We start from the raw sequence: 14,765 nt of genomic DNA on the forward strand, positions 1-14,765 counted from the left end.
TTGTCTGTATACTGTATACAGTATATTAATACAAACTAACAGTGTATATACATGAACTCCTTCTGCATAGCCTCTTGTAGAACCCAAAGCACACATACCACATTGTCATCACATTGTTTTACTCTTGTACTTATTTTCTGATGTTAATGTATTCTTATTATATTCTTGTGGCGGTTAGAGTTAGGGTTATATTTCTTTACAAATTTAAAGTTTAAATATTGACTTAGTTCTTCTGGTTTTCTGCAAACTAAACACTCCCCATTTTCATATTTTGCTATTGTTATGTTTAATACTTTTAATATTTTTGATGTCCTTTCTTCTTCTTTATTACTTAATTTATATAGACTATTACTTTACTGTAGCCACAACTCATTTTCTTCACAAGTATTATGCATTTCCATCTTTATTCGGCTTAGAAATGTGATATTAGAATTTCGTTACTCCTGTACAGGTATGGACTTTTCTATCCGTCATCCCCTCCTTCTACTCTCTGCAAATTGCAGTCCAGTGAACAGTCCAGTGAACACCATGATGCACCTAGTTTCTCATTTTGAATTATAAACAACTTTAATGCTTGGCGCAGCACATAAACTAATGCAATCCTTCTCAACGGGAGAACAGGCTCCTGTATCAGGCTGAGGTGTTTTCTCTCAGCCTGAAAACTCAAACCAGTCCAGACTGTGGCACAGGAAGCATTTTCAGGAGATGTAAAAGGATAATCTTGCCAACAATTCCAAGCAACAGTGTTTTGCCATTAAACTTGTGCTTTGTGTTGCCAGCCATGATATCCGCATTGAATTTGTCCAATTTCCCCTCTCCCTTTCCCCCACTGAAGGCGATATTGCCCATCTCCGTTGGCTGACAAAGTGACCCCGCGCATCATCGTCTTTAGAAGTGGGAAAGAGTGAAAAGGGAGCCAGGGTAGCCAGCAGACTGGCTGTCTCCTCAGCTGTGTGCATACCACTGTTTAGAGTAAGACTGTAATTGACTCTTTATCATCATTATGATCCCGCAGCGAAAGAGAGGGAGCCGTAATCCCCCCTGTTCCTCCTTGCCGCTTGTTTTCAAAGCATAAATTCCAGCAGAGGATTTCCACATATTTGGGTAGAGTTTCCACGGAAGAAAAGGAAAGTGTTATTGTGTTCTTGAGGTATTTCGTTCTTTCTATCTGTACATCAACTTTCTTTCTCTTTGCTTGCTTGTTTGCTTCCTTGTGTTCCTTTTTTCTCCTTTGTTTCTTTCCCCTCACCCTACATGTCCTGCCAAAGGAAACCGGGCTTCTGCAGAAATTATGATTGGAATAACAAGGACCATGTGCTTACATGAAGCGTAATGTTTCAAAGTACAGTGCTACAAGATACACTTTTTTTGGCCTTTTTGTTTATGACGGAGGTTCAATGTTTGAACAGCACCCAAACATTACCCAGAGTAGACGGTTTGCCTAATAATCCTTGTTCTCGCTTTGGCTAAAACAAGACAGAGACAGAGAGAGGTCTGTAGCTGAGGGCAATTATCATTTAATGATTTTCTGCTTTTTCCTCTTCCAGGAGCCATTAGCCTTGCACGCACCTGAAATTTACAGGGAAGAGACGTGTGTGTGTGTGTGTGTGTGTGTGTGTGTGTGGGGACGGGAGGGGGTTGATCTGCTCTGTGGAAACAAGAGACAGAAGTAGAACTCAAGGACACAAACTTAAACCTGAAACCGCCACATTCCTCACTGTCAATAATCATTGACAGAGAAGAGGGTATCAGGCGAAGCACTCAACTTAGTCAGCCGTGGATTTTAGGAGGAAAGACGGGTAATCAACAATTTGCTTCCTTACCACTAGCGGGTTTTATTTCAACTTGGCCATTATTTATTTTAATGGATTCCAGTGGTAGAGAAATAATCTATTTGGATCAAGTAATTCATCACTGACAGACACCCTCTGTCTGTGTATCATCCGATCTATCAATTATTCCATCTAATCTAGCAAAGGAAAAACACAAGAACAAGTCAATATTTTCCTTCTTGGGGGGTTTTGTCAGTTTCAAAAAGGAAAATGATTGCATTTTTTTTTCTTGTTTTTATCTTGCAGCGGGTTACTGTGCACTTCAGTCCTGTGTTTATAACAGGCTACAGTCCATCTGTCATCCCAGGAACCTGGTTATTATCTCTTATTAAATTTTCCAACATTTTTTTTTTAAATTCTTTAAAGTTTGCTTCAGTTTTCTATTTAAAATATGCTTTCTTTGAATCTGTGTGCTCCTGCGAATTAAGTGCCTGCTGCAGATCAGACTGCGCATGCCCACAAAGGAGAAACGGTACAACACAAAAACAGAATTAAGACTTGTTCTTTGGTTTTGGTTTCTCTGTTTATTAGATTACCCATTCAAGACGAAAAACAAGAAAACATGCAGTCTTTTTTTAAATTTTTTTAAAGCCTATAAAACCCAAAAAACAAAATATTGACTCGTTCTTTTGTTTTTAGTTTGCCAGATAAAATGGAATAACTGAATGATCGGATGATACACGGACCACCCTCGACTCAAAGTGTTGACAATTTAGTTGTGGCTTTACATGCAGCTCCAACAACCTCTCGCATTGTGTTCTGTTTATATTCACATTGATTTGAAAAAGGGGTGCATGTACAGTATGTTGCAACAAGAAAAGGGTGACTATTCTGAACACTGTTCTGTTTTTTGTTGGTCAGAAATATATAAATATTCATCCTTCTTTTACACACTTTTACACACACACACACACACACACACACACACACACACACACACACACTGTTTTGTGACTGACCAACTGCCTCCTCGGGTGTCCAGTAGCCTGACGTGTCACAGATGCGGGGTGAGGTAGCCTCAGAGGCGTACTGGTGGAAAACACCATCTTTCTCACAGTCTCCACAGTTGATACCAGACACATGGAAGGAGGAGCTGGGACAAAAGGAAACAGAGTTTCTTAATATGAAATATTTCATTTTGTTTGTCACCTGTTACAACAAGGCAAATGTGTCTCTATTAAGACCAGACATTTGTTTTGTTTTTTTATGGAAGCTGAAAGCAGCTGTGCTTGGGATTATATATCTCAATGCTGTTATCTTGAGATCATAAGTTAATTATTTCATCATCTCGAAATAACGAAGCTTGTTTTCTCACAATATGGAGTTCATTTATGTCAATTCCCAAGAAAAAGAAAGGCAAATTTCTCAAGAACACACAATAATTTGTACCTAAAAACAACTTTCGTTTTCTCAGGAATACGGGATAATTATGGAGAACTAGAAAATGAGTGTCTGGTTTATTTGATCACACCTGACATCAGCCTTCAAAGTCACTGTCATGACAGTTGGTGAAGATTCATAACAAAGTAATAACTCTGCCTGTGTTGGACCTTGATTGAAGTAAAGTCTGATGCATTGGTCAATAATGCAAACTCCTTGAAATGACATTTGACAAGACACCGTTCATGTATGCTGGCGTGGCATTCCTGATCTCTGATAAACGTAAAAAAGTTTTGCAATAAGTTAAGTTAGGATTGTCTTGTTATATCAAGATAATAAAGCTCATTTTCTCAAGATAACAGATAATTATCTTAAGATAATGACATTAAAAAAAAACCATTGCAAGCAAAGCCTTTCCCAGCTTCAGTAGTTTTTTACTTTAAATCGACAATGGCAGAAAGCTGAAGGATACCAAGACCAGGGCAGACAGGCAAAAGTAAAAGGAATGAGTTGCAGTAAAAGGTCAAAAATTACTCTTTTGTTGACTTGAGCTGTCTTGAAGAGTTACATAATTAGGATTAGGAACCCATGAAATCATACCTCTGATAAAGTGGGCCCCTTATAGGAGGTAACCAATAGATAGAGACTGAATCCGGACTTTGGTCTGTCACTATGGGAGCCAGAGGGATGGGGGCAGGTTGCTGGTCCGTCAGCCACTTCTGGTAGACCAAGTCAAGGTAACAGTGCATCCGGGCCACTTGGTTGGGAGTGAAATGGTTGGTGCAGTTGTCATCTGATGTGATGCAATGAAAGGAAAAAGCCCAGATTGGAGTCGCAGATCATGTTCAAACACTAGCTTTCATCTAACTTCTTTGTTAATCATATGGTTAGAAATAATTAGGTTTATTGCAGACATGAGAGAAGGGTCAGGGTCAGGGTTAGGGTTAGAGGAGCTGAGATAACACCCTGTAAATGCAACAGCAATGTCCTTTATAAATCTTTAGGAGAGCATTAAAGGAAATCTGAGTTTATCAGGCAACACTCAGATCTAATGCTGTAGCTCAGGGGTTATTTTGGATGAAAATTACCATAATGATCATATCATTCTGCTCTAAAGATACATTGACAAATGGGTGATTTAGGGACAGGTTGTCTTGAGCAAAAACTGTCATTCAGATGACAAATATATCTGCATATAAATGCAGATTCTGTAGGCAACAGAAACACATTTTGGTATCTGAAGTGTCTGGTTTTCGTTTGTAGTCTGTAGTCTGAGTGATATGTATCAATCATGTTTGAGAGGCTTTGATTGCATGCAGGTAAACAGTCCTTGTAGAGAGCAAAAAAGGCGGAACGCATTGGCTGAAATGCAGTCTTGAAACCAATCCCCAACCATCTGAGAACACTGTAGCTTTTTACTGGCATTTTTTTTTAAAAAAAAGTTTGTATTCATACGCAAATATCTCGAGATAGAGTTCAGCCAAAATGCGGTCTTGACCAATTTCTCATGTCTCAAGTTGCTAAGCGGACTGTAAACAATGACCAGCGCATGGAGAAGGAAGTCTTAGCTCAGATATCTGCTGGCTACACTGCTGAAATATTTTCGATAATACAATGTGGATACACTAATATTTGTTATTCTGACGCTGTTTTGAGAGAAAATGATGCATATGATGCTGAAATTGGCAGAAACTTCAAAAAAGTCTTCACAAAATAAATTTATAAAGTAATGCAAGTTATTTGTATGAAGTATGCACAGTAGTTGTACCTGCTTGTGTTGCTGTGTATTACACATGTCCAGAGAAACATTACTTTTCCATAACAGCCTCACATCTGTCCACTCGATCATATCATTTCCCCAACAAATGATATAGATTAAAGACTGTTGTAACCAAGAACCATGTGTTTGTATTCTAGCTGAAATCTGTCCTGCACAAAAAAGCACTGCTTCTAATTATGCAGTCGGATGTTAGACAGTACGTCTGTTTTATGTCCTCCTTCATAACTATTCTGATAATGTACAGTGTATATACAACAATGCTGTGTAACTGACTTGTTCTGCGGGTCACTGATCATTTTCAACATGTCTGACAGCATGCCTGCAAGTAAGGAAACTGAATAATGTTTATTCATGGTACCTGTGTAACTCATGTAATTGCTATACGGTGTGTCTTGGTACATGGTGACTCCACAGGTATCATTGACGGCTCCAGGGTCGTGGCAGGCTTTGGATTTGGGTGTTGGTGCAGTGTCAGCACACAGATCTCCTGTCTCCATGGATGGGGTGGTCTCCTGCAAGTGCATATGACAAAACAAATAGCAGATGATCTCAGAGAAAGTGTGGACACTTTACAGACAACAGACGAAGAACAACCCCTTTTATATTTAGCTGAACGTATATAATTCAAATGATTAAAAATATCAGCAGGTTCATATTACGCATGTGGCAAGTGTAGACATAAAGACTGAAAAAGACAGATACAGAACAATAGAAATTTGATGAGAAAAAATTCCCAAAAAGGAAATGCAACACAGCTTTGCATCATGAAAACATCGTCCTATGTAGTATTATCAAGAGGAGAAGATTTAACAGTCCTACCTGACATGGGTCATCGCAGGAGTCCCGCTCGCTCACCCCCTTGAAGACATGGTACAGTCCAAAGATGTGGCCCATCTCATGGATCATGGTGTTGTGGTGGCCCATAGTACCAAAGTAGGATGGGTTCAGCACCATCCCACCTGAGGACAATAGATCAAATTCACAGTATGGGTCATAATATTATTATTATCTAGATATTTTTCACGTTTATAAGACAGTCCATCACAGCAAATACATTTCTAGTGACTGAAAAGTGAGAAAGGGCATGTGAGTCTTCACGAGATGCAAATCTAAAATTGCTCTCTCTTTCAGATCTGCAACACCTCATTCCACCACTTTGATGTGATGGAATGATTCGTAAAACTGTTTTTCAACAACTGAGCCAGTTCAGTGCCCTTTGGCAAGACAATAAAGGAAATCCCCAGATTCAGCTTCTGTTCTGCATCTAAGAACATGAAACCATGTTCAGATGCATTACATAAGACTGCACTGTAGGTAAAAAAAAATGAAAAAAATTCAAAGCCAAGGAGGGTTAATATTCCAAGATAAAACTCTGAATTTCTGAGATTAAAGCCATAAATTTGTGAGAAAAAAAGATAGGAAATTCTCTTTGATTCATTGTAAGAATTTTTTATAAGGTTTCAGGAGCACAAAACAAATCAACTGATCCCAAACAAATGTGGTATTTTCTGTGAAAGTCCAGATCCTAGCTACCACCTGTGTCTATCCAACTCCAGGTTTAAGCCTATACTCTGTGCCACCACAGCAAGCTGGAATCTCCAAAAGAGAAACAGACCTCCATGGTAAACGACTGAGCTCTGTGACATTTTAAACCAATTAGGAATGAAGTAAAACTTAAATACTTTAATCCCAAAACAGGAAATAGGATAAGGTAAGGTGGCTACGGGTGGACATGGGTCGTTTTTGCCTGCTTTCAATATAGAGGAATGCTCTGCCGAAACCTTGTATTCAACACTTTGCCTCATTTTCCTGATAACTGGCAACTTTCACCACTGTTTTATCTTTTACATGAGAAGTTTAATGGCCTTGGAGCCAACATGTGCCACTGAAAGTGCACTAAAATATACCTACTACTCTCAACACCAAAGCCACTAAAGATGATCAGAAAGAAAACATCTAAATCAATAATATGGACAAAGATGCATTAATGTTATGAACTTCATACATTACATATATATAGAAAATAAACCACCAATATTAAAAGACTGATACTAGGCTGCATGAGTCGGTTTACGGTGCAGCAGAATGTTTAAAGTAAAGTGCTTTGAAGGTGTCATACAGTAGGTATCATAAGTCCATTTGCATATAAAAAGGTGGGATATGAATTCTGTGTGACCCACACTTAACACAATGTAATGGTAAGTAGGCAGGCTGGATTCAGACAGACAGATCATAATGAGAAAACAGAAGGAAAATCAGACATCCTGTCTAATCATGAATGGTTGCTTGGAAAAGCATTCTTTAACAAGCCTGCGTGGAAGAACACAGTGCATGGAAAAATACCATTGTTACGTTTCCATAAGCACACTAAATTACTTTTCTAATAATGATGATAATGACCTCTCTACATCCGCTCTGAAGTACAAGTCTGTGTACTAACATGCTTTTTGCTTGGATCTTGTGTGTATCCTCTGCCCCTTGCTTAAGGTTATGATTTAAGTGCTGTTTATTGGTCTGTCCGTTAGGGGAGACCAGGGATAGCTGTAACATGGGTGATAGCACCTCCAGTTCCTCCAATCAGAAACAGGCTAGAGTAATGAAACTCACTCTGCACATGCTCAGTTAGATTGCCCTTTTGCTTACAAAAAAGGAGCCACATTTGAAGCTTCCAGAGTAAGGATGTCAATGTGCTCAAACAGCTAACCACTGAGAATAATTTTGACCAGTGACTACACTATACTACTACTCGCAGCCGAGTGTGAAGCGGCTGGGATGAGAATCAGCACCTCCAAGTCTGAGGCCATGGTCGTCAGCCGGAAAAGGGTGGATTGCCCACTCCGGGTCAGGGGGGAGGTCCTGCCTCAGGTGGGGGAGTTTAAGTATCTTGGGGTCTTGTTCACGAGTGAGGGTAGGATGGAGCGGGAGATTGACAGGCGGATTGGGGCGGCGTCAGCAGTGATGCAGGCACTTAACCGAAGAGGGAGCTTAGCCAGAAAGCGAAGCTCTCGATTTACCGGTCAATCTACGTTCCAATCCTCACCTATGGTCACGAGCTCTGGGTAGTGACCGAAAGAATGAGATCGCGAGTGCAAGCAGCCAAAATGAGTTTCCTCCGCAGGGTGGCTGGGCTCAGCCTTAGGGATAGGGTAAGGAGCTCAGACATCCGGGAGGGACTCGGAGTAGAGCCGCTGCTCCTCCACATCGAGAGGAGCCAGTTGAGGTGGTTCGGGCATCTGGTAAGGATGCCTTCCGGACGCCTCCCTTGGGAGGTGTTTCAGGCATGTCCAACCAGGAGGAGACCTCGGGGCCGCCCCAGAACACGCTGGAGGGATTACATCACCCGGCTGGCCTGGGAACGCCTCGGGGTTCCCGCGGAAGAGCTGACGGAAGTGGCTGGGGAGAGGACTGTCTGGGCTTCTTTGCTGAGGCTGCTGCCCCCGCGACCCGGACCCGGATAAGCGGAGGACGACAACGACAACGACAACGACGATGACTACACTATATTTTGCTGCTCTTCAGTTTACTGCACTGCACACTACCCGGATCTGGTCGGAGACAGACAGCCGGCTCACCACATTACCAACAGAAACATACGTAGTGCCCACCCTCGGGTCTCCAGTGGTCAGCCAGCCTTGGCCACTCTGCACTGTGCACCAGCCAGGTCAGGTGGGAGCTAGCTAGCAGCAGCGCTCATTCTGCGATTACCGCTAGTAATGCCGTCCCAACCTGACAACATTGCTGTGGAAACACTGTGCCCACTTTTCAGTCTCCTACTGGGTCACCCCACCTCACAATTGAGCTGCCTATAATCGCAAATGAGTGGCGTTGTAAGCTAACTTAGCTCCCACCTGACCCAGGTGTTGCGCAGTGCGGAGAAGCCAAGGCTACCGTTAGCTAACCAACATAGAACAAACAATAGGATACAGGCACTAAGTTTCTGCATGCTAATGCAGCTAGCTGGCAGTCTGTCCGCAAAGACCTTCATACAGATTGTGCTTTAAATTGCAGTGCTAAAGCTCACAATGAGTTAATGGAAAGCCTATTTTATCTCACGCCACTTTCTGTTTTTCTTTTTTTCCTTAAAAATTAATTGGTTAGTTACTGGTTAAAGGGTGTCAAAATTAAGAGAAACTGACATCCCTATTCCAAAGAAAGTTTTTTAGAAAAAGTTTTTTTTGTTTGTTTGTTTTGTTTTGTTTTTATTTAGGTAAAAATTAAACTTCTCTATCAGTGTATTTTTTTAGATACTGTTCTGAAATTAAATTTCTAATAATCCAAGCAAGTATAATTAGAATGAGTGTTTTTAAGCTAAAATTAGAATTGACAAACATGTTAAACGAGTAGTCAGGCTTGTTGACATGAGATGAAAACATGACTAATGATACAATTATGCCTTGTTACAAATGTCCCTGGTCTCCCCTAGTTGACAGGATATCTCAAAATACGTTCACAGATCTCAATAAAATTTGGTAGGAGGATTGTTCATGCAAGAGCAAGAGATTTGTTTTGCTGTGGCTTTTCTAAAATGTTTTTTAACAGGACAAGATGATGCATTGTTGGATATTTTTTACTAATGTACCTCTCTGAACGAAATATAATTCTGTCAGTATTTTCATGCAGGCTCAGGTGCAGATTAAGACAAATCTATATACTTTATACTATTAAAGAAAAACAACAAAACAAATTTAATTAGAAAATGACGGACAAATAAAAATACAAATGATTAACAAAGTATTCCAAAGACAGCAATTTTAAAATCAGTTACGGTTTTGGGGCTATGGTGAATTCTTACAAAAATTGCCTAAAAGTGGAGATACATGTTTTCTGCAGCATGCTGATAATCGCGGAATCAAGAACAGACATGACAGTTATTGGTTTTCTAATTAGAAACAGCGTGTTCAGTGGTGGAGACTTTGAACAATGAAGACATTAAATACGAAGACACTAAACAACAGGGCCTCCGGAGACGACTTGTCATCTGCTAACTTGTTTTTAAACAGGGACAGATGCTGAGCAACAGAAACAAATGTCATGTGGGAGACATTCAGCGGAGGACTAAATTCAACAGTTTAATTCGAAAATATAACATCTACTCTGGCAATAAGACTGGTGGCATCAAATCATCCCCATTTAAATTAATAATTATCCCGAGTCCATACGTCTACAGAACAACAACATATTACATTAGATAATAATCAGTTATATTTGATTCTGAAGAAACAACAACAAGGTATGCTATTGCCCCAAAATTGAACAGCTGGACACTAGAAAAATAATGAAAAGTTTAAGCCTAATTTTGCAGTTTGATACACTGTGATCACAGGGAGCTGTGCACTGTGTGCTCCCCTTGCCTGAGATGTCCAGCTCCTCTGGTGGTGGTGTGAGCAAAAACATGTATATTATATTAATATTCAACTTTGATTACATATAGTTTGGCAAAGAGCTTTGTTCTCCCCTTTCACAACAAATAAGTCAAAAAATGCAAAGAAATTTAATCTTAAAACAGAAATAGGAAAGATCTTTTGCATCGGTGCAACCAGTTTTCAAGATCAATGGTGACAACATTTTCATATGCTAAATGCCAGTGCAAATATAAACCTTTTTATTGTTTGTTTAATAATGCAGGTGTTTTGCTTCGATTATGCCGTGTGAGCATTTTGGCACACTTTCATGGTAATTTGATTAATGTATTGTGGACATAAGACGTCACCTGTATTTTGCTGATAAGGCTACAACTAACAATTACTTTCATTAAATCAGCCACTTATGTTTTTGATTTCTCAATTATCAGTTGGGGTTTATTAAATTTCTAAACACCAGATGCCTAGGAAAAGTTTCCAGAGCTCATAGTGACATTATAATCAAAGTAAACTGCTTATTTAATCTGAGAGTCAAAAGTATAAGTATTATAAACCTAATTATATGGAACATTGGCTTAAAATATTAATAATCAATTAATTGTCAATCATAAAATCAATCACTTTTGGTGGAATTAATCTAATCATTCCATCACCAGTTTATGCAGGGTAAAACAATACAAAGCACCATTGTTTAATTTGCTGTTTCTTTAACTTAGTCATACTCAGTATCCATTATATAATGCATTCGTGACTGTGAGTAAATAAAAATCCCATCTGCTATTTAACAGCCTGTTTTCGATGCAGGGATTCACCAAGGTGCTGGAAATGCTACAAGTAGCAGCACTGCACAGATTGTGTTTGTTATGTGGGGACATGAGTTCTTCCAGTGAGATAAATGCTTCCACTGGAGGTACATCTACCCCATGAGTCTCCTACTTTGGATTCCACTCACTACTTTGTACTAGCACAAGAAGAAAACAAAGTGCATAAATAAATAAAGAACAGCTGGCAAGTGGGCATGGGTGGCAACAATGGTACAGAGCCCACACTGCCGTTTGTTTGTTTGGTTGTTGTTGGGTTGATTAGCCTTTTCCAGTGGAAAGGGCCTAATGATTGGAAGAGGAAAGAGGCAATGTGCCGGGAAAATCTCTGCCAGCTCCAATTGCTCTCCCCATCTCGTTTGGCTATCGCCAAAGCAGACAACAAAGGATGGCGGGCAAGGGAAGGGATGAAGGGGTGAATAAAAATGAGAAAGACAGAGAAAGAGAAACAGGATTAAAGAAAGAAAAACTAATGACAAAACTGGAAAAGGAGGGGGGAATAAAGAGGAAGACAGAAAACAGAGGAATAAAGACAGACGTAAGAGACGTGACGTTTATGTTTAATACACAGTATGATGTAATTTAACCTACCTTGGTGGGTAAGAGCTTCCTTTGCCCATGGCCAGGTTGCTGCTCCTGCCAGCTCTTCATGCACTGAGTTGCTTGCAAAGAAAACATTGAGTGTGTCAGTGCCGCTCAGGTGAAGCTCCTCCTTTAGCTCTTTCACACTCATGTAGGCCCTGTGGAAATGGCAAAAGAGAAAACATGAAAATATTATGACACCAATATCATAATTTTCAATATAGTTACGTTCTACTAAACATTTATAAATGCCTAGTAGACTTAACAGGTAATACCAGAGATGGGACCAAATTATTGTTTTGCAAGTCACAAGTTTCAGGTCTTTGCACTTAAGTCCAAAGGCAAGGCCCAAGTCATGGCTGACCAGCCCAAGTCAACTCCCAAGTAAAGACAGACAAGTTCTGATTCAAGTCCCAAGTCCTAAGCTTTGAAATTTTCAGTCTTAAACAAGTCATAATGTGCTCTTCATCAAATGTAATGGCATTTTAACAACAAAATTATAATGTAATCAATTCACAATAATCATAGATGCTTTTAAAAAAGTGTACTTGTTAAAACCAGTTTGTTAAATCTCTGTCTGTAATGTTCGACCATTTGCATTGCATTTTGCACACTGTAATGCATCTTCGTTGACCACCACGTAGTTATGTACTTGAATAAAATTACATTCTGTGCAATTTTTCATACTGGTGCTAAGTAACCTAACTTCATTGTTGTCTCCTGTAGGGTTGCTATGGTATGAGATTTTCACGGTACGATAACCCTCTCAGAAAATATCGCAGTTTCAGGGTATTACAGAATTTATATTATCAATCAGAATGACCCTTAAGGGAATGAAAACAGAAGGGTTTATTTTTGTAATGTTTATTACTATAACTGAAACTTGAAACCATTTTGTTAATGTTAGTAGGTGTAAAAAGTATCCCCTTTGAAAATAACTAAAATAAAGGGGAAATTCACCGTCCAATTACATTTTTTTTTATATCATAGATAAGCAAACGTACACGGCATGAAACCATCAACTTATCACAATATACCTAGAGGTGGAATCCGACTTACAAGGTGGATCTGTGGAATTAAGCGTGACTTGCTGGGTATGAACATTAGTAACATAAGCTAATTCAGGAAATAAAGGGAAATTGTGTCATTGCACATTCTTTAAATAACATACTTTTTAATCTTTAGGTTTGGAGGAAGGTATCCAAGTGAAGGCACAAGTCATTCGTGTCAAAGTCCAAGTTGAGTTGTAAGTCATTTTGGATTTTGTCAAATCGAGTCACCAAATTGGTGACTTGAGTTTGACTTGTTTCCAAGTCATGTCACTCAAGTCCACACCTCTGGTTAATACTACACAGTAATTTAATATGCAAATAATGTATGACCATAAGCATTCATAAAACTGAGTGGAAACAGTGAATCCAAAGTTATACGTGTCCTTGGTAAATCAATGGATACAATGCTCCACACTGCACACTGCATGAGCAAAACCACGTAGACACTGGCCCGAACATACTCGGGCGGAACAAACGCAGAACGGACTCTGCGAGGAATGTCTGCTGTTATTCGGGCTTCCATAGTCGAGCACACTTCCACATTGTAGTTTCCTGTAAAAATGTCCGTGAAAAATCCCCGCAATGTGAAAAATACATGCCGAGCAGTCACTGGTGCGCGCGCGGTCGTAAAATCTGAGCTTTGCGCGCACAGGGCTTGCAGACATCCGCTTTGAGTCCGCGCGGACCTCCGCGGAGTCCGTTCCGTGTATGTTCCGCCCGAGTATGTTCGGGCCTTTACTGTAATGAAAATAAGCCTGGTTATATAACGTTACACCAGATATACTGAATGAGAATACTTTTAGTTTGTGTGTACAGACCTTAACATCAAAAAGCATTTCCAACATTTTTTGGTAGGTCAGTCTTTTACTTTTTAAAATAAAATTAGCTACATAGGTTATAGTCTTTAAACATAGCGTATTGTTATGCTAACGGAGTTTATGTTCTTATTACAGAAAAAGATAAGTGAAACAACAATCCAATTTCAAAACATAGTACATTAAAGAAATATTTCAACATTTTTAAAAAATATGTCCGTTGCCTGTCTTACCAGAAGTTGGAAGAGTTTGAGAGCTTGGTTCAGGACATATTTAGCTAGCTTAGCGCTGGTAGCGGAGAATGCTGCTGCATTGTGTTCTCAAAAAAAGGGGAGGAAATAGAGAAAAATATACCTTTCAACGGTTTCAAAACTGTCTGTATTAACTCATTAGCCTACTTGATTCTTGTTAACTACATCCACAAGTCACAGCTGTTTCTTCAGAGTTAATGTGGAAAGTTTGCTAAGCTACCAACAACAGTACAGGACAGCTAAGGTGCTGTTTAAAGTTGTTCCCCTGGCCTAGCTGTTGTGGGTCAGTGGTCAGAAATGCCTCAGCCTGCGCAGTTAGGTCACCCTCAGACCACAGTTTCCTTCTTGGCCCAAGACAGCCCTGGTCCACCCACACAGGTGTTTTCACTTATGCTGCCTGATTAGACCTCTGCTAAGGACAATGCAGGCAGGTTTGAGTGTGACTGATTAGCATCTCCCGTATGTTTAGTTGCATCTGTTAAGCCTTACTTAAAGGGATATACTTCAGTTGTTTAATTTCTAAAACCACTGGTTTAAAGTTCTGCAAATTCAAGTTCAGAGTTCAGTATAGTGTAGTTACAGTATGGTAGGATATACAGGCCGCAATGTGTAAATATTACAGCTCTAGAGTAAGACAAGTGTTAGGGTACAGTTACACATGAGTGAAATTAACACCGGCAAATATTTGCCTCCCATTCACCAGTATTGCAGTCTCCATTCAGCAGGTATGGAATATAAGAAAATGGAAAATGTACCACTGACATCATATTTCCTGGTATTCATTAGCAAGCTAGCTAATATTAGCTAGCTAGCAAACTAGCTTTCCATGTGGGTCACAACCAGTGCTGCCCACATTGAGACGAAGCGAAGGGAAAAATTATACATCGCTCTC

General features: G+C 39.7%; 1 protein-coding gene across 1 annotated transcript in view; it reads right to left on the reverse strand.

The window, feature by feature from the left end:
• pappa2 (pappalysin 2) overlaps positions 1-14,765 on the reverse strand; it is a 110,818-nt gene that overhangs the window by 70,446 nt on the left and 25,607 nt on the right. The window contains exons 5-9 of the mRNA XM_049597469.1: positions 11,765-11,913; positions 5,812-5,951; positions 5,351-5,504; positions 3,813-4,005; positions 2,792-2,925 (exon numbers count right to left, since the gene is read on the reverse strand). Coding sequence (XP_049453426.1) covers positions 2,792-2,925; positions 3,813-4,005; positions 5,351-5,504; positions 5,812-5,951; positions 11,765-11,913 — 770 coding nt within the window. The remainder of the gene's footprint in view (positions 1-2,791; positions 2,926-3,812; positions 4,006-5,350; positions 5,505-5,811; positions 5,952-11,764; positions 11,914-14,765) is intronic.

This window comes from Epinephelus fuscoguttatus, linkage group LG15 (genome assembly GCF_011397635.1).
Source record: "Epinephelus fuscoguttatus linkage group LG15, E.fuscoguttatus.final_Chr_v1".
Classification (NCBI taxonomy): domain Eukaryota; kingdom Metazoa; phylum Chordata; class Actinopteri; order Perciformes; family Serranidae; genus Epinephelus; species Epinephelus fuscoguttatus.